This window comes from Astatotilapia calliptera, chromosome 5, assembly GCF_964374335.1.
Source record: "Astatotilapia calliptera chromosome 5, fAstCal68.1, whole genome shotgun sequence".
NCBI classification, from domain to species: Eukaryota; Metazoa; Chordata; class Actinopteri; order Cichliformes; family Cichlidae; genus Astatotilapia; species Astatotilapia calliptera.
In genome coordinates this window covers 13,686,430-13,707,679 of record NC_137426.1, presented here as the reverse complement: position 1 = coordinate 13,707,679, position 21,250 = coordinate 13,686,430, and the positions used below count along the sequence as shown (strand labels likewise).

General features: G+C 37.0%; 1 protein-coding gene across 1 annotated transcript; it reads right to left on the bottom strand.

Moving 5' to 3' along the window:
- Nucleotides 1–2,794: 2,794 nt before the first annotated feature.
- asip1 (agouti signaling protein 1) lies at nucleotides 2,795–20,563 on the bottom strand. The gene is made up of 4 exons (XM_026167327.2): nucleotides 20,163–20,563; nucleotides 4,713–4,882; nucleotides 4,565–4,614; nucleotides 2,795–3,506 (listed from the first exon to the last, which is right to left on the bottom strand). Exons 2-4 carry the CDS (start codon nucleotides 4,876–4,878, stop codon nucleotides 3,342–3,344), a joined length of 381 nt encoding a protein of 126 aa, XP_026023112.1. The 5' UTR covers nucleotides 4,879–4,882; nucleotides 20,163–20,563; the 3' UTR covers nucleotides 2,795–3,341.
- Between the last annotated feature and the right edge of the window lie 687 nt (nucleotides 20,564–21,250).

Below are 21,250 nucleotides of genomic sequence, written 5' to 3'. Positions count from 1 at the left end.
GTCTATAAAGAAAGTGATATTACTGTGCCTTTGAAGAATTCAATTGACAATTCACTTCAAGTAAGTTAGAATGAGTTTCCCCTGAAGCATATGTATGAAGCATATGCAACTCTGTAACTGATTTGGCAAGTGAAACATTATTCCACAGAGAGAAGACAAGATAGAGAAGGAGCTGCAAGAGCACAACAGATGAAGGAATGAGGCAATGAAGATAGATATTATCAGACTGAGAGATCATAGAAAAGTTTTTTTTTTGTTTTTTTTTTGAAAGACTGAAGAATGCATATCAATATTAGTCTGTTATTGGCATCCAATAGCATTGGCCAATATGGAGCAATGAACATCAATGGCCGGATCCTATGGGATACTATAATTTCAAATATTGATTTCTGTATACTAACCAGTTAACTCAATGTTTAAAATAAACCTATCAAAAACTGGTTTGGTTCAAATTTGGCTGATTTATGCTGATTGCGTCCTTTGAATGACCAAAATAGGAGAGTTGAAAACAGGAGACCAGGGCAGAAAACATCAAGAATTAGAAAAGATAAAGAAAAATACCTCTTCTGAAAAAATGAAAAACAAAAAAACAAAAAACTTTGTACCATACAAGGTGATGGCCAGGAGCAGCTGTGGTCACTTTGGATTCATTGGAGGTTCAGGGAGGAGATGCTTTTTGTTCCCGTTTACTTCTTTGGGCCAGATTTTCCTTCCAGTGGAAATATATGATCATCCAGGCTGACACTCCCTTGTAATCAATCATCACACGACAGTAGTTATTACTAGCATCTCAATATTCCTTATTAGTCATCTCCAAAGGGAATGTGAAAAGTCATGTGTTTATCATAATGTAGCAATTACTTGGAAATCACAACATAAAGGTCCCTGGAAATATCTTTAATTCTTGCTCAACAGGCGGTAATTTAAAACTGGGGAAGGACTCCACCACTGAATTTATTTCCCTCAGTAACAAAGCACAGATGATAATAAAACACTGATTAAACAATCAGTTTAGCATAATGATATGCTGGTGAAGAGAAAATGCTTCTGGAGAAACCTGGGTGTCATGGTCCTGGGTCGGTGACCCAGCGCTTTTAGGCTACGTTCACACTGCAGGTCTTAATGCTCAATTCCGATTTTTTGATCAAATCGATTTTTTTGTCTCCTCGTTCACACTACAAATAAAATGCGACAGCAAACGCTCTCTAGTGTGAACGCTCAAAGCGGCCCGCATGCGCAAAAGAAGATGTCACACACAACGCGCTCTGTTTAGACCAAGAACAAACAGTATTGTTTGACTGATGGCCCTTAATATAAAGACTTCGGACTTTACGTTTCCCAATTTTTGCTTTAAGTTATTTTGTTATTTACATAATAATGTAAATAACCTAATAATGATCCTTATTGCTGTTTAAGAGAGGAGCGGTGCTTCAAAGGATAGCTGCAGATTTCTGTCAGAATCTGCAGATTATACAGTACAAATAAAATGTTTACGTTGTCTTCCCAACAGTTTCACTGACATCTACACTGGATGGCTAGGAAGCGTTCGCGATGTCTTCTCGGGCGCTGATAATTGGCTTCAGTCTTGTGTCGGTGACGTAAAAGGCGGATTTAATGCGACTTGACCGTTCAAACAGCAGTCGCTTTCTAAAACATCGGATATGTATCGGATTCAGTACCACATACGAAAGTGACCCAGATCGGATTTGAAAATATCGGATTTGCGCCGTTCACACTGTCATAGCATGATCGGATATGGGTCGCATAGGGTCAAAAAAATCGGATTTGATGCGCTTTCGCCTGCAGTGTGAACGTAGCCTTAGTTTGTTATCATTTTCCAGATGATGATGATGATTGTTTTAGTTCTGTGTTATATTCGGTCTGCCTCTGAGTCTGCATCTGTATCTGTCTGTCTATGGTGTCACCCCATCTGTTCGTGAAGCTGTCTGTTTAGATCTGTGTCTTGTTTGGTTCCCCGTGTCTGAGTTTCCTGTTTTATTGTGAAGGTCTCTGTCTGATGTGAGTGTGTTCAGTTTACATTTCCCCTGTCCCGTCAGTTCTGATTTCTCCCAGCTGTGTTGCCCTCCTGTCCCTCATCCCCTGATTACTGGTGTGTATTTAAGCCCTGTGTGTTCTCCTGCCTGTTGTCGGCTCGTCTGCATTCATCCGTCTACCTCTGCGTTCTATGGTGTTCCTGTCTCTGCGTCTCTCTGCCCCGCACCCCTTTTGTATGGTCTCAGGTTTGTCACTTAGTTTCTCCCAGTTTAGGTTTCCGTTTGTAAAGTACTCATACCTCGTTGCCTGTTTTTGTCACCACCACCTTTGTAAATAAAACATCACTCGTATCATCAGTTTGCTGCATCTTGGGTCCTCCTTTTCCTCCACACCACACGGCTCCCTCCGCCAGCCGTGACACTGGGCTTTGTTTTAAATAAGATTTAATTGAACTAAATATATATATATTTTTCAATTCATCACACAATTTTATTAAAAAAAGATTGTAGGGTTTTTACCATATACAACGCTTTGAGGTGACTTTTGTGATTTATTTATATATAAATAAAACTGAATTGAATTGAAGTGAACAGTAGGTTGAGATCATTGTACACACAGCTCAGTATAGTACATTTTTAAAAAATTTGATAATAAAACGTGTCCAACAACCAATATTGTCCTGTTTGCAAATAGACTTTTGAGCCCTTTTGAGTCAGTAAGAAAAAATGTAGACATTTCTGTTTAAGTAGAAACAATGTATGTCTATACACCCCAAAGACATGAACTCAAATAAATCAGATTTAGGATTTAGTCACTTTTTTATTAATTTACTTGTAAATGCAAATTCATACACCTTCATTTTAGAAAACAGGCATGATTTTGTAGACTGTGCGCTAAATAGAAAAGAAACAATACTTTTTTTTTCCAAATAATTGCTTTAACATTACAAACATTTAATCCGTAGAAAGCTTAGTAAAAAATACAACCATTTTTAAGTATACTGTTGCAGTCATGCATTCATGTGAAAAATAAATTGATTATTTATGGAGAATGTAAATTGTTTTTATGCATGCTGAAAGCTCAAAGTACAATAAAAACTTGCTTTATAACTTTTATTTGAGAGTTTCCTAGCAGTGCTGTAAGCATCACACCCTGTAAGAGTTTAGGAAAGTTCCCGGTGGTGCAATCCTCTGTGATAAAGTGCTTTCATGCAGTGAATTTTAGGGAAAATTATAAACCAAGGGGGAGGAGTGATTAACCTCTCATGGTGTTCATTGCAAGTGGTTTGCTGGAGCATAAACATTTGTTCTCTTAGCCTGGAACTGGGTTAGGCTGCCGGTGGCTATTCAGCAGCGAGGGTTACCCATTCGGCAGTAACAAACAGTTCTGAACAGTCGACACTGGCAGAAAGCACAATAATCACAGCACACGGTGCCTTGAGATTTACAGCTTCCCCACAGGGAAATACAGTTGGCAGGAGGAGGAGGCCGCTTCTTCACACCATATTTGTTCTGAAAGAAAAGGAGAGAGAGAGAAGAAGAAGAAGTTAGAACATAGAAAATCATATTTTTAAAACAGGTTGCTGTAAAAAATTAGAAACAATATGTTTATGGAGTTGCTGAACTGTGCAGCTTACCCCCTTTTTTCTACATGCCTGCACAGAGTAGGAGTTGCTCTGAGTGTCATTGCACATGTGCATAGTGACAATAAAAGGCATTCTATTCTATTCTATTACAAAAAAAAACAACAACAAGCACTATTAATGATGTTATGTTACTGAGTGTTTTGACTGAGAATTGTGGCATTTATTAAGTGTGTTTATAAAAGCCAGGCACAAGGACCTGAGGCAAGAGAAAAGAACGGCATCCTGACTGCCAACAGAAAACCACACAGGGTACATTTCTGCCCCTTGAGTGCACAGAAGAATGCATGAGAGGAAAAGCATCTTTGCCAGTAAGTTTTTTCCTTTCTCCTTTTCCACGAGCAAGAGGGTGTGATAAGAGTTCCCTTGCTCTTGTCCACCTTTGATTCTCTGGATGCGGGAAGTTCTCACTGTTCTTTCATATGATCAATTTAAATGGTCACTCTAAATACTGACATGCCTTGATTGGTTGTATGGTTTGATCACTGACACACTGATCACTGGTTGCAACATTCAGTCCAGCTTGTTCAGTTAATGATAGTAATCAAATCATGGTATATTATAAAACGTTTCATATGTAATATGTTGTTATAAATCTTTCTTTTAATTATTGAATTCTTTAATTTTAATTTGGTTGTTTTAACTGTATTCAAAATTGATTTGATCAACTAAATTACATAATTAAACATAGTTTCCATAGCAAGTTCACTTGTGTAGGGTAGACAGTTTTCATTTTCATTACTTCACTTTAAAAACTAGTATATTAAATGAAAAACTATAATATAATGACGCTATATGATAAAAGGTAATGGAACCCAGTATTATATCAATACCATGGTATTATTATTATTATTATTATTATTAATAATAATAATAATAATAATAATAATAATAATAATAATAATAACAATAATTTTTTGAAACAACCTTTTTCTGTTTCTTTGGTTTCTTGCTCTTCTTTGCAGATTTTGGTAACTCTGGAAGAGAAAATTAAGAATTGCAATTATTAGAAAATGTGTTAGAAAAGAAAAGTGTCATCAGCATAGATGATACATGATGATCCTTTCAAACTTACCTACAATAACCACAGGGGGTGAGTCTATTTCTAGATTTTGAGACAAAGCATTAGATGCAGAAACTCTGCTGGTGGAGAGTCTCTCATCTGGGATCATGTGGGCACAGCCGAGGAAGTAGTCTGTCGCAGCCAGAAGAAAGCAACTTAGCAGCAGTGAGATGTGCATCTTTCTGTGAAAACAAAAACGAGTAATGGATGTCTGTTAGATAAACAGCACATCAGGAACTCACTCTGCAGGAGGGGGAGATATAGGAGAGGTGGAGTAAGATCTCAGCCTGGGCGTCTATTTTCTTGTGTAGTCTGGAAGATGAGTGGATGACGAGGTGGGTGCAGTTTTATCTTTGGTGGGGTCGGGTGGACTGTCCTGGGCTCTGCGGGGCAAGGTGGCGCTGCCAAACTAGGCCCCAGTCCAATGGGACCTGCCCCCCCCCTTTCCCTGGCGGGTTGCAGAGTATCCCTCTTCCCGCTCCACCACAATCACCCACACATGCAGGGCCTTGGGGTAAAGATGTGTCACCAGGGTGCAGAGGAGGCATCCCCCCCCCTCTGTCCCGTTCTGGCTGCCTGTGCCTCAATTTTATCCCACAACTTAGACATTCACATTACTCACACTCTCATAACACATACATATAGGATCTTGGGGGTGGGCACGCTACACGGTATCCAAAAGACCATCAGGGTGTACAACCTCACCCCTGGCATCGTTGCCCACCTCTCAATTTTAAATACATGAAGACACTGAGGGCTATCAGGAGGGGCTATGCGCTTACCTGCTGCTCTCTGGCAGGTAGCTCCATGCCCTCCTGGGTTTTAAATGCACCTTAGAACACACATGCATCAACACTACATATGAGCGGGCAGAGGGAGGTTTGGAGTCTTCTCTCACCCCCATTCTCTGCGGCCTGCTGGAGCGGGGGGCTAAGAGGAGGAGATGGCCGTCCGATTGGGGTCTGGAGTGTGGGGCCTCCCTGCTGCTGCGGAGCCAAGCCGGGGCAGTCTGCTTCTCCCCACCCCAGGGAAAAGGGTAACACTACCTGGGTCTGGGTGCAGTTTCCCCCTCCAGGGGCAAGGGTACCTAGACCTGGGGCTTAGAGTACGCTTGGGGAGTGTGATCGTGTGTACAGCGTCTCTTTATGTCTGTCTCCACGTTGGTTGTGTGGAGTAAGTGCATATGAGAGCATGAGGGTGGGAATGGATGTTTGTATCTGTGTGTGCCTGTATGTCTGTTTCTATATGTCAGGTTGGGTATCAGACGCCACCTCTCTAGGGACATCTCAGGTCCTCCAAGGTATGGAGGCCTATCTCCCCCCACCACTTCCCCTGCCAGTGGCGGACCCCCTCAGACATCGGTGCATTGGTGTTTTTTTGTGTCTGGGGATGGGCGTCCGGGTACACACCGGCTCACTCCTTGGTGGCTGCTTGTCGGGGCCTGGAGCCTGGGGCTCGCTCGGGCCACTTCGGGGGTGGGGTGCCCTCAGCCTCTCGGCCTGGGGCTCGGTCAGGCGGAGCTCACGGGCGCGTCACTGCAACTCCCCCTGGCTTCTGCTCCGCGGCTGCTGAGTGAGCCCTCATCTGGGACTCTCCTCAGCTCCTTCTGGGATAGTGGCGCGGCTGCCCCTCTGTTGGTCTTCCTTGGTCTCTTGTGTTCTGGGGGCCTCTGGATGTCTGGAGTCTTGATCTCCCCCATACCTGCTTCATGCCCTGGAGGACGGGGCTGTGGCCCACCACACCCTCTAGCAGATCATTACATGCATCTTTCTTCGCCTTCAGACAATAATTCTAATGGCAAAAGGGCCAAATCCGGACAGGCAAAAAAAAAAGAAAAAAAAAAAGATAAACAGCACATCTGTTTATCTGTAATTTGAAAACAATAACTACATTTTAAAAACATCACTAGAAAAACAGTAAATTGGCCTGATGAGAAGTGTTTTAACTTCAAATAAGCTTTCTCATCATATTTGTTAATGAAAGATATTTATATTTAAGATATTATATTTAATACATGTTTTACTGTGATAAATCTGTTTACTTTATTCTCTGCTTTATCAGTTTGTCTGCACACAAAGTAAAAACAGACAGCAAAGAAAAATTAAATGAAAGTAGCTCAAAAATGATGCTGTTCTTTGAAGCACAAGGCAATCCGTATAAGCTCCTACAATGAAATGCAAATATTTCAAGCACAGTCAATGGGTTTTTTTCTCCTTCCATTTTTTAGAAAATAAACAATTGTGACAATGCTTCAGTGGTATTTTTAAAAAAATAAGTTATCCATCTAAATTTTATTAAAGCTTAAAACGTGCGTAAAAAAGTGAATGGTCTCTTTGACTCTCGGGTAGACTGTGCTTCAGTTTTGGTGACTGCTTTTAGTATTTTCTCCATCCTGTTGTTACTGAGCACTGAGTTGCACTCCACCTGGTCACTTTTGACATTTCAGCTGAGTGCAGTCAGGATAATCTACAGAGAACCAGTAATCAATTTTCTTATTTAGGATCGGGGGGATTTCAGCTATTCCAGCAACCACTGAATTTTTGGTCAAGCTGTCTGTCCAACACTAGACAGGTGAATTTCGAATCAGCAGTTAGCTTCAGAAGCATGTCTTTGGACTATGGGAAGTAACCAGATAACCTTAGGGAAAGCTACACAGGCTCAGCAAAAAAAAAAAAAGGCTCCACACAGAAAGGCTTCAGCTGAGTAGGAGGTTTTTACTCTGTTATTGTATTTCAGTGTGTTTCAGATTAGCAACAAATACACATTTTACGTTCCAAAACAATGTTTTTCTGTCTGTACAAAAGGTTTTGCTGTATTTTTCATACTGATCAAATACTAATTAATATAAATAACATCATAGATACACTCTGCACAGAAAGCAACAGCTCTGGTGGGGAGTGTAATTTGAACTGTTGGGAAGGATTACTACTTTGAGGTCAGTGAGAAGGTTTAGGGCTCTATGTTTTCCTTTTACTTTTCATTGTGATCATTATCTGGACTTAAATATCACAGTTTGTTCATTTCTAAAGGTTTGGTGTGAGCAGTGTCTATTTTGTTTTCAGGGAAAGGCTGTAAAAATAACTTGCATGCAAATATTTGATGAGGAAAAAGGAAGAAACAAGGAAATTATGAATGTTAACAGTACTTTTACACAGTGCTTTAAAAGTATACATAAAATAAACCTAGACTGAATTTTGTTGTTTTGTTCATACTTATTTTTAAAGTTTTTGTACATCATAGTTGTATGTTACACCTTTTTCTGGCTTTTAATTTAGGATGACTAGAAATGTAAGAATGACCAGTGGTGCAATATGACATTATTATTATTATTGTTGTTGTTGTTGTTGTTGTTGTTGTTGTTGTTGTTATTATTATATCTAATCATATCAGTGTCACACAACCAAAACAAATCTAAATTGTGAAATCTATCCTCAAAAAATCCTAAATCCTAAACAGTCTCATGAATTTTATTTTATGCATGTTGTTCTTAATTTGAGATTGCCTTTCTATTTTTTTCTGCAAATGAAATCCATATCATAAATGGAAAACACCAACCAAATTCTGTGCACCATCCCAGTTACTCCTTCCTTTGGCAACTGAACAAGAAATTTCCATACCCTCACCACTGAAGTTCACCTCTGTGCTTTAAAAGACATGGCTCCTATAACATATGCTTGAAATATTGTTCAAGACTCTGGATAGTATTATTGTATCCAGCATCCTCAAAACCACACCCTCCTGTAGTATCAAAGCTGAGCCAACCAGTGAAAAATAAACTTTTGTAGAAGCTGAAACGCTAAGCTCAGCTAATAGTTTTATTCATCACAGACTCAAGAACTCTTCCAGCTGATTCTGCCTTGACTTAAATAGCCTAGGCTGTATAAATCCCATATGTTCAGAGACCAAACCAAAATAGTTTTAAAAACACAGTTTTATAGCAGTTTTTTTTTATAGGGGACTTGCCTTTAATATCAGGTTGTTTTTGTACTGACTGCTAGTAGTTTATTTCAATTTAATTCTCCATCACATGGTGGTTAACCTGATTTAAAAACCTGTTTTGAAAAGCATCATCATTTTTATTATTATTTAATATAAATTAAACAAGTTGGGGCATGTTTCCTATTTCCAATACAATTTCCAAATATAATTACAAAATTGATTGTAATTAACTATCACAGGATGGTTTTCCACCTTGCGTCAGTCCAGCTTAAAATAGTCCAGGCCCAGCTTATAACTTTTTTTTTTTGCATGGTAAAGGTTTAACTGACATATGTGGATGTGGTGACAAAATGTGTTCACTGACAATGGTTTTCACTACAGAATGGTGTCTGTTTTTAATGCTGTGCTTCGTGAGGGCCCCTAAATTCTTGGCAATTTTATGCTGAGAAATGTTATTCTTACATTATTGAACTATTTGACCACACAGTCTTTCACAGAGTGGCAAACCGCACCCCATCTTTACTTCTGAAACACTCTTTGAGATGCTCTTTTAATACCCATGTTTAATACTCATGTTACTGATTTGCCAGATTAGTTGGCAGATGTTCCACCAGATGTTCTCTGCATTGCACAACTTCTCCACTTTTAATTGCAATTAAATGCTGCTGGCGTCAAATTCACGACTCGGTAGACATGTTTTTAAAACACAAAAAAAATGTAAAAAATTGTCACTTATTAATATTTTACAGTGTGGTGACATTTTTGGAAACATTATTAAGCTCAAATAAAATAGGTGAAATCACTTTCCTTTGCTTCAATCCAGATAATCCATGCTTTTACCCACAAATGTGGATTTCTATTAGACATTGATGGCGCTAAATTTACCATCAGTATATATTAAGTTATGCTTTAAGAGGTCTTACAGTAAAGTGACTTGCATTCATTATCAAGAGGAGGTCTGCTAATGTTCATCCTAATCCTTTTCTTGCATTCCCTGCCCAAACAGCAGCTGCAAAATGATTTAATCTCTCAAAGGAGTAAGGGTTGAAAATCACGACCCTTGCAACTCAAATTCCTGAATACTCATTTTGTAACTAGCCAAAATATGTGGAATAAACAAACAACTAAATCAACTAAAACAATAAGATATACACAAGAATTTTTGACAAAGAAGATCTGAGTCATTCGCAACTCATGCCAAGTGGACTTGGCGTGAATTCAAAGGTGACCATAATCACCGTGATATAATAAAAACACATTTTAGCACCTTCTCCCACAGATCTGATAGAAATTAATTTTAAATTGAGTACAGCGTTAAGAGCTAAGCATTTCCTTTGAAAGCAGGGCAAACATAAAAGGAATGCCAAACACATACACTAAGTCAAAAAGCACCTAAAACCACCTTAATATGGCTCCTTTCCTGCATCTGGATAGACTTTAGCACGTCAGCTGAGGATCATGGATGCTGCTTCTCATGAGGTTTTGGAAACCACATTATAGTGCATTGAGACATTTCAAAGCGGAATGATTTAAAGAGGTGAAATGATGACAGTAAATGCAGAGGGAAGGTAAACAATCAACAAAAAATATGTACAGATGTGCAGGCAAAATATGAAGTGCAAAGTCTTTTTTCTCTCACGGCAGTATTTTGTTCTTAGAAAAAAATCCTAAAAGGTGATTTGTAGGCTAAGACAAGGGTGATACAAATTTCATAAAACTTTAGGAGCATATTTCAGTATGAAGTAGGTCTAATGACTTCTTAAGACATTTTGTTTATATATTTTGTTATCATCAAATCATCAAATAATTGTTTATTGCAAAGGTGATCATTTATGTGGAAAGAGATTTTTTTTCTTTTCCCGACTCAGCTCATCCAATTAAACTAAATTCAATTTTATTTATACACATGCCAAATCAAAACAACAATCGCCTCAAGGAGCTTATATTGTAAGGCAGGCCCTACAATAATACATACAGAGAAAATCCATGTCTAATGTTGTATTTCTCTTTCACCCACTCTCTTGCTCAACATCTGAAGAGTTAGAAAATAGAAAAGCTAAAAGTTACACCCCTGATCTTGTAAGGTTAAATGTGAGGTGAAAGCTACGTAATAATCCAATGATTATTCATGATCCAAGTCAAGACAAAAAGCCTCGAATTCCATAAATATACCAACAGAATACATCAACATTTTCAACTCCATGAACTACAAGGATTACTTGATGAAACACCTCTAGAGAGAACTCCTGAAATAAGTCATTCAAAAGTCATGTGTATTAAAAATAGAAAAAAAGGAGGTATGTTTACAGCCAAATTCAGCATGCAGTGGAAACACCACAAATCAACTAAAATTATCTTTAAGAGAGCTTTGTGAAAGTAGTTCACCTAAACACAGTCTAACTCTCTCTTATGACAAGCTCCACCAATTTAAAAAAGGCAATTATGATATATCCATAGGACACGAAAAAAAAATTTCTTGAAAAATGCATAAATACAAATCAGTGAATGAATTAATGAATGAACAGATAAACAAACAAATTAATGGGAAAGCTCCTTTAAAATGTACCTTTCATGTTGCAATATCATGTTGCAGAATGCCAAATCTTTATTACTGCTGTTTATGTAGTTTAGATTGTGGATTCTATTCCTAAGATGTTTTTAATAAAAACATATAAAAAATAATTATTATTATTTTTGAGAGTTCTGGATCAACCAGTCAACTGGTGCACGGGAATGGCAGCTTTACAACCTAAATTCTAATTTTAAAGAAATTTCTCAGCTTGAACATCTGTTTTGTAGAACAGCAGAGAAAAGCTGCTCTATTTGCTTTTCTCTACATTTTAACCTTTGGCTCTATTTCTAAACAGAAAAATAATCAGAGTCATGCATTAAATTGATATTTGGCAGGTGGGGGGTACTCTAGGATAAGATGTTGCTCTTGAGCATTGGGAAAAGAATTTAGATAAACTCATGAATAAATAAGAATAATTCCTATTGAAAGTGCCAGTAGATTTTCTTTGTATACACACTTTGAGCAGCTGACATGTCCTGCTGCTACTCCCATGTTTCCTGGTGGATTTTAATACAACTGAATTTATCAAATTATAAGCAGGCATTACATGATGACTGATTTCCCACCTTTAGGCACTACAAAGCTGTTATGAAGGTGGAATTCAGTAAGTAAATCACCTTAAATTTGATTTGATATGCATTGCTCTTGATGTCATTTAATTCCGACCATCAAATGTTACTGAGCAGTCCTCTCATTTTTTTGTCCTCTCTGAATGATGTTATCTCACTACCAGAAGGATTACAGTCCAAACAACACAGAAACAGTCTGTGTGTTTGCTCATATTTGTTGAGCTGAAATGAGCTGCTGCATTTGAAATTTCCTGCCATTTATAAAACAAAAAAAGCCTTTAAAAAAATACTGCTTCATTTTCCTCTTCCTCTTTTGTAGCTGTTAGCTTCTGTTATTGGTTCCTCCACTTAGGTTCAAATCTTGTGAAGACATGTACATGGAGTAAACTACAGATACCTGAAAATTCTACCTAAACACAGTAATGAATATTTGTACTTTGTTACTTCCCACCTCCTAAACGGACCTGTGTTTGAGTGAGTTTTCATTCAGCTGTGAGATGGTTTTCCATTTGGCTTTGCACACTTCTATTTATCTTCAAATTTTGTGGCACATGTCTATTTCAGGGACATAACATCTGTGTTAAAAGACACAGATGTCATAGCTGTCAAAACTGTCATACTAGACACTCAGAGAATCCAGGGTTTCCTACCTAGCCATAAACTAATTTGCTTACTCAGAGATCTACAAAGATTACCCCCACCTCAACAGGCTGATGCCCACTGTTTTCGCTCTCCTTTTGCCTCTTAAACACACGTGCACCTCATAATTGATGCCTTGTGTGCAGGACGAAGAAAGAATCATATCAGCACAGTATTCTACAAATCATCCCAGATGATTTGTAGCTTAAGGTAGAGTAACATATAACTAACGTTTCAATGGTATTTGACTGATTATATTACAGTAAAGTAGTCCTAACTATGTCAGTTCACTTTTGACTTGCACATCAGTCAACTAACAATTACTGTTATATTACTGTCATACCTTAATGTGGCTAGAAAAAAAAGTTTTTGTTTTTTGTTGATGCCTAAACTCAATTTTCTGCCTTAGATGGTCTTTTATAATTAAAAAAGCAAAGATTTTGGTTCATCTTTTGACCACATATGCACCAATACCACTTCATGATGAACATTTTTCAAAAAAAGATCCCAAATTCACACACCATGAGATGCACACATTCATACCTGGAGTAAGTTTTTTTTCTTTTTTGTGTCATAGTTGGAGAAATTACAGCATTATAGTTGCTCAGAAAAACCCTCTTGACCTCGCTGCTGTGTCACATACTGAGCAAATTATGTAATTTACGTACCCCTAAGGTGACCCTTGAACACAAGATTATGCACCTTGAAAAGAAACACATTTCTTCTGCCATCACGTTCCCTCTACACGATTAGACGTGTGTTTGTAAGTGCATGTTAAGACTGAAAGGCTTAGCTGCGTAGAAAAAAATGCACACTAAGAGAGGCACACAGGAATGGCTTATCTTATCAGTCGTACACCCTTCATGTTCTCTCAAATACACAAAAGAAGAGGTTTCTTTTACAATAATACCAACATATTATTATAAATAGCCAAAGAAAAAAGGGAATCTAAAACTAGAAAAACTGTGCATTAAGTTAATTGAGATAAAGAAAATATGAGGATAAAAATAAGGCAAGGTTCAGCTACACTTTGAATAAAACTGGACTCTCCAAGCTAATCCAATAATTTGAGGTTTTGGATAACGAGCTCAAATTATGTCATTATAACACTACAGTAACTATGTGTTTTTTAGAGGAAAATAAATGTCTTCTTCTTTCTGTTCTCCTCTGATAATCACATTTTCTGTGGTTCAGCTGCACTAGGTACACATGTAATGCGTGACATAAAGAACGTTTTCGCCCTACCACAGCTGAATCTCCCCCGTGGGAGCCTGAATTGGATAAGCAGAAAATAATAGATGGATGGATGGATATAAAGAAAGTAGGCAAACCAGGTGGTATCTTGTTCAGCTAATGTGCCCTTAAATAACTGGTTATTTCATGCAGGTGTAATAATCGTCGTTACAAATGAAAGAAAATGAAATGTAACCACGTAGAATCTGAATTGTAAGAAGTTGGATCTATTAGTGATAATATTCTCTATAAGATCCGCATGTGGTGGCACTTTTGCCTGTAAAAAAAAACAGTGAAAATCAACTTAATTTAACCAGACCATCAGCTCACGAACAGTTCTCACATCAAAGATGGTGAGATGTTTTTTTCTGCCCACACCAAAACATCTGACCTTCACCTCAGAGAAATCAGTTCAAGGATCCTTCTCTGAGAGTTGTCTGTTCAAACACACACACTCACACCTACACAGACTCACTCACTCATATTTTTTGAAGACACATGGTTAGGAAATTGTGGTGAAGCTGAGGGAAGAATAACAGCACAGTGTCCCAGTGGCCTGGTTCTCATTTTGAAATAATTTTCAGTAATTTCCATCACCATGGAAGTCAGCAATAAACTCACGGGGTTCCCTTTTAAATTGATCTGCTCTGTTGCAGAGGCTGTTGGCTCTGTTTTTCGCACACAGCCCTTTGTGCCTTTTTCCTTTTTCTTTTTTTTTTAAATAACTTTTTTTTTTCAAACAAAAGGAACCAAACAGCAGGGAAGCATAAACAGAGTTTGTTTTTTTTCCTATTCAAAGAAATAAAGCTGACTTTTTCAGAAAACAAATATCCATTTATTTGTATTTTTTAATTAAACAAGTGTCAATACCATCAACGGCTAAATGGACAAAATCATTTGAATGTTTTCTTTTGCTTTAAAGAGAAAAGAAAATCCACCCAATATTTTTCTTATCCATTACAACACGTAGAGAGAAAGTTCACCCATTCAGTTTTAAAATGAAATATTAGCTTCAAATAACCCTAAAAAATGTCCTTTCAATGTGCCAATAAAAATCAAACTTTTAGCCTCAGTCTTAAACACAGACAAACGTTTATCATGTTTTAGGGATAAAGGAAGGTCAGTGCCTTCAAAAACAACTCTTTAAGGCCAGCAGCGTTTTGTGTGTGTGTTCTGTGACGTGTTTCTCATACTTTTCATAATCCTTATCCTTGAGTTTGATTTTTTACCAGATGGATTTGCTCTGACTGTCCAAGTGCCAGAATCCAAAAGAGAGATAATTTTAGATTAAAATGGTTTCTGCGCTTGTCTAAGTTGCCCTGAACTGCAACTGTTTTACTATTTTGTTTTGTTTTTCTTTTCTATTTTTACATTTTCTAGGAGCTCCAGCTTCTAAATATGTTTTTCAGGTTTCAAAATCTGAACGTTACTGGAATATAAAATATTTGTCTTTGGATTATCTGTCATCAACTATTAGGTTGCAAACAAATGCCACAGTATATAACATATGTCATTTTTATTTTTTGTTTATTTTTTGTATATTACCCTTACTTTAGGAAGCACATCACCAAGTTTATTTTATAGTGTTACCTTGAGATAAACTTATATTAGAAATAGACTTCCTCTTTGTTTTTGTACCAAAAACCTTTTTTGTCACTGCTCTTGTTAACGTTTACTCAGAAGAAAAAGTTATGTTGTCCAATGTTTTAAAAAAAAATTAGGGGAAAAAAAAGAAGTGCAAGCTTCCATGTTTTTTATTTATTTATTTTTAGAGCTTCTGTAGGCAGTCAAATAGGTCAATCATCTGTGTGTTTTTGTTACTGCGGGCACAGACTATGCAGAGGTCATAATAATATTTTCAAGTGTGAAGGGATAATGAGAACAAATATCCTTTTAAGTGGAATATTTTTAATGCTCATCAACTATAACCATGAAAAGAGGAATGCGTCTTGTGCCTTTATGAAGGGTGGAAAGTATACCTTTAATTATTGATTCCAACATCAAACCAGTTTTTCATCAAATCAACGAATCAAATGCTCAGAGAAACTTTCCAGCCCTTTCCTGCAGCATTCTTCACTTTCACACTGCCGGTTCGTATGTTCAGTCTGTTTCAAATTCTCACGTTCACTAAAATATGTGCATCAAACCTCCACAGCGTTCCCATTTTTACAAGCACAGTGGGCTCATTAAAGCCGAACAATGTTGTCTGATACAGCTGGAAACATGCTGATGAAAATCTGATTATACAGAAATGTTCTAATAACTCAATAATAATAATTTTTTAAAAAAAACCATTTAAACAGCAATGACATGGAGTATTAATGAATGTGTCCATAAGAATGCTCCTGAGGTTTTCGGTGAGACACACCTCTGGGGAAGTCTGTGGGGAACTATTAAATGCCGTTTCACATTTCTGCTGATTTTCCAGTTGAAAATGAAAAGGTTATATTTGTTAGTACTAAAATCTGACAGCCTTTCATCAGAATCAAATACTGACAACACATAAAGGTGGGGCACCAAATGTGAAGTTCAGTTTATTTCGATTTTCAAAGATGTGATGCAAAGAGTATTCAAAAGTAAGCTACTTCATTTTTGCAGCATGACTAATGCTGCAAATAATCAAATATGGATTAGATAAAATCATAAGGACTGTATCTGAAATTACTGTAAACTTCAAAAGCTGAATGTAAATGAAAATCACTAAATGCTGCAAAATCCTTTACTTTTTAAAAAGTGAATAAAATTCATTTAAATCCACAGTTTTATAGGTTTTACAGTTACAGTATTTTGATTACCTGTCCCCCACACGTGGACATTGTAATACCTGAAAAGTTTTGTTTCTAGATATCACTTCTATAAAACATAGAAAAGAACAAGAGTAAAAGAAAAATCCCCAGCAGACCTCATAACAAAGTTCAGGCTCTCCTGTTCCAAGAAACAACTCTTAAAAAGGCCAAAGTTCAAAGGTCAGCTGCTGAATAATACTAGTGTGGCTCAACCTTTTGTTTGTGTTCGGACCCAGAAATCTGGGAACTGAGAGCGTTTTATCTCTCTCATCAGTGTGTGTGAGGCAGCTTTAAAAGAGAAGACGAGAGGCTTCTGGCAGATTTGGGGTATGACTTCAGGAGGATAAATCAGCCAGACAGTAGTTTTAATGTCTGTGTCTCATCTATCATCTACCATCTGGGGCTACTTTGCACTGCGTGCCTTTTATCTGTTAGTTGTTCCACAGGTAGATGTAAATTATTCTAAATGGCAAAGTGTTTGGAAAAGTGAACAACATTTTCTGATCTTCCTTTAGAATTTAAATATCTTAAAATGAAAATACTACAATATATCAGACCTTCAAGGATTTTTATAATAAGATCCTATTTTTTTTTTCCCATCATGAAATCCAGCATATTAAAGCACTGTAGCCAAGCCACTGTACTACAAACTGCTGATATTTCACGCTTCACATATCACATACCCGTGAGTTTAAAAAGCAACAGGAGTTTCATTTTACAAAGTAAATACCAACTTTATTACATTCCCACCATAGCATATTGACAGTAACTGCACGACTGCTAAATTAAGACCTAACATGTCTTGATTTCTGTTCTGTTACAGCATGCTTGAAGACATAGAGAGAGAGAGAGAGAGAGAGAGAGAGAGAGAGAGAGAGAGAGAGAGAAAGTCACAAATTTGAAACAGAAAACTTAAAAATTTTAATATAAACTCGTTACCTGATGGTAAAGATTGAACTGATGTGCTGTTACATCGCACATTTTATACATGTTTTCATGTTCTGCAGCACACCGACTGAAAATAAATATTTCCAACATTATTGCCAGCTAATAATACTGTCTTAATTGTCAGGAAGATATCTAAGAAACCAGAAAACAGACACAGGTAGTATTTTTTTTCCATCTCCTGCTGCTCTATTAGGTCAAGGTATGTAAAGACACAGTAAGAGGAAGCAGACCAACCAGAAAACCATATCCAGCGAAAGCGTCTATGAGAAAATTCTGACGACTGCTTCTGTGTGCTTATTAAAACTAATCAGCAGCTATAAACCTGTTTGAAGATGGCTAATTATTCAAATGTGTGGCAGCACAAGAATGTACTCAACATTACTGAATGACTGTTGCTCCTGTTTTTTAAGTAAGACTAAGCTTAAAGAAAAGTCTGTCTTTAGCGACCGCCACTAAAATAGGAAGGAAAAATGTATTTATTGAGGAGTATATTAAGTGGTAGATTACAGCACTTTCTGGTAGCAGACCCACAAATAAAGTGTGTTTGATTTGTCATACATTTATAACAACCTGCCAACTTGTGCAAAACTGCAAAAGAGTTCCTAGACATGACAGAGACGAATAAGCGATTACGCTCTTCTCAGTTTTATTTGATCATAGTATAGAAACATTTAAATAAAGACAAAGTATAAATTTTATTCCTTGTAATTGTGTTAGGAAATCTTCTCCTATTGAAAGGCAACATTTGTTTTTCAACACTGACTTTGCATGAGATCTTTAATCCCTAACCTTGAAATAATCCTATTCTCCTGGGATTATACATGGACAACACAAAATGAGAGAGAGAAAAAAAAAGAAGCTTTTTCTTAATATTTTCAATTCATCTTTGTTTCTATAAGTGATATCTTTGCCTGTTGTGAAGTGTATGAATATTCACTATATTGGGAATGTCGCACCAGACAGCGTCCACTGTTGCTAGCGAGTGCTTAACAATCACTAGTCAATACTTTGTATCCAAAACAAAACTGAAACTCTTACAAAGTGTTTATTTTAAGTAAAAGAAACAAAGCATGCAATACGTCGGTCCATCACAATAAACATCATGTACTGTCACACAGGATCCCAGATGGCACTGGCTTTAACTTGCATTGATTGTTTATAGTTTTTTAACAACTAAGCTGTAGTGCCTCTTCACCTCACTGTGCAATACCTTTTGTGCAATACTTTTGTAAATAGTCAACGGTGCAATAGACTCAATACTTGAAATGTGCAATTCACTTGTATTTTTATTTTTATTCCTATTTATTCTATTTATCCCCTTCGTATATTTTATTTATATTGTCTCTGTATTTATATATATGTGTGTGTGTATAACTCTGTAACTTCTGTCGGTGCTGTGCTTTTTTGGAAATCGAATTTCCCAGAGGAACCCACCCGAGGGATTAATAAAGTTCTATCTTATCTGATCTTATCTTAATTATTAGGTGCCATTTCTTAATTAATATTTCTAATATGATTAACTCAAATAATAAATTATAATGTGTTTTTTTTTCTCTATTTAACAACCATAGAAATAAAGATAGGAGAAATTATGTTAAAAACATATGCAAGCGCTGAGACACACATATTTATATTCACTCTTTTAATGTTCTGAGGACGATCATCAGTTTCAGAATGTGTTCTTAAAATATTAGTACACTCTGCAGGTTGCAAAAATTCGGTTTAATATTTTGTAATAATAATATTAAATTTTTTAACATATAATCAAACATAATATAATAAATAATAATAATAATAAAAATATTTATATACATACAATGAAAAGACTGTATATTTCATTATACATGTGAACTGTTATGCATACATATTCTATAGGGCTATTAATGTAATGTATTTAAAAGGGGAAATGAACTGGAGAAATTGATCCTTTACGCTATCCCAGCAGCTCAGACTCAGACCCCTGTGCAGTTTTACATATTCAGTCAGCAATCTGCTGATGTGCTGTTCCTTTGGAGGTTCTACTGACATTTCAAGAAGACTTTTAATGTAAATACAAGAAGCATTGATTATTATTTATTTTTCTTATTATTCATTTCAGTGAATGTCTCGGAACGATGATACCTGACAGCTGCCAATAATGGAACAATACGGTATAGTCGATAGATGGAGCCCTGAGAACACTGGCGCTCTACCGGAAAACAATCGGGAAAACTGCTCTTGTTGTTTCAGTTATACTTCGCTACAGATCTTACTATGAACACGTGTGAAGATGTAATTCGGTCCTCAGTTACCAGTGACGACTTGATCAGCGTCAGTATTTTCGTAATAATTTAGCATTAGTGGTCCGAAACTCTAAGTCACATGACAAAATAAATCAAACACATTGACAACTGAGCTTGAACAATGACTAATTTGTTTCTCATTATTGGTTTAAGATTTTGATTTCAGCTATGTAACTGTGTTTTGCCCGTTGTATTTTACAGGCCACAGCTGGGGAAATCCTGCTAAAACAATTGGCACATGGGAGACAACATTTGAAGGATTTTTTAACAAGCTCATAAAGGATGACTACGGCCGAAATCTTGTTTGTGACTTAAAACAGGATTGAGGAAAAACGATCATAAAAAGCATTTTGAAATTTCTCATACATCAGTGATCCAGGTCTCTGAGCCTCAGATGTCTGTGTTATACTTTCGTTACCGTGTCTTTCCGGCGCTCAAACGATTTCATGGAACATTTCAAACAAAACAAGACAGGAAGAAACTATTTGTCTTACCTGTGTTTGCCAGGCCAGCTGTCTGATAGTATGTCACACTCAGTTTCTCGTTCTTTCTTGTTTCTCGTTTCTCTGCGCTCCTCTTTTCCCCCCCCTTTTCCCTGTCTTGCTTCACGTCTTTATTTCTCTGCTACTTTTAAGCAAGTCACCACTCTCCTTTTCTCTCCTCCCTCTCTTTTCCCACACTTCACCTCTGATTTCGTCTTTTTTTTTTAGAATCCTTATTTTTTTTGCCTTGTTTAACTTCCCCCCCTTTAGCTGTCTTGTCCGCCTTCCTCTTTTTCGCTCTGTCTGTAAAAGTTTGCCTTTTTTTTCCAAAACGTCTTTTTATCCTGCCCTCCTCTGTTTCTTCTTTTATCTGTTCTTAAGGAGCAATACCTTGCTGTTGATAATGAAGACATACTGGGAGGTTTGTACTGGAGGCGGGACCAGTGCTGCAGTGCTTTGGGGGATGGGAAAGGTCATATTATGCAGAGAATAGACAGATAAATGTAAAACAGACCCTCCAGTGAAGTGCTCTTATGGTAGGCGCTGTCATTATAGCCCTCTTATGCTTAAAAAGCCAGTGTTTGGCCTTTTGTGAAAAATTTCCTTAAATAACTTTCATCTGTTTTATCTGTCTATGATGTCCAATTTAGGAAACTGGCAATCCCCCAGCCTGTCCAGTGTACTTTTGCTTCTGGATGTAATTTTTTGGCATTTAGCGTTCCAATCGGGTCATACAATATAACCTATATCCAGACAACACATTAAGTCTAACTGTAAGCAGGTACTGATTCTGCTGTGTGTTCATGCTGGAAAAGTGACAAACTCCTTTTCTCAATTCTGTCATCTCCCTCTCATCACCCCCGGCCAGTGAGGCAGAAGGTTGGTCCTCCTGATTCTTTCTTTAATATTTGCAGTCGTCACCTTATATAATATAAAGCTTGTGACTGTTGCTGTGAGCTGATGTTTTTTAATAAAATTGAATAAAATGACACCACTTGGCAGCCATCTTTTTAATATTTCATTTAAACTGTGTGTGTACTGAAACACCAGTCATGTCTGATTAAAGCTGCTTAAAATGATTGCTGATTTTGCCTCAAAAT

Bases quoted from the DNA above. Each gene is read 5' to 3' on its own strand.
- asip1 (XM_026167327.2), bottom strand. From the start codon at position 4,878: ATGCACATCTCACTGCTGCTAAGTTGCTTTCTTCTGGCTGCGACAGAC. The intron at 4,615-4,712 runs GTAAGTTTGAAA...TTTCTCTTCCAG, and splicing joins ACCCCCTGTGGTTATTGTAG to AGTTACCAAAATCTGCAAAG. The intron at 3,507-4,564 runs GTTGTTTCAAAA...CTTTTCTTTCAG, and splicing joins AACCAAAGAAACAGAAAAAG to AACAAATATGGTGTGAAGAA.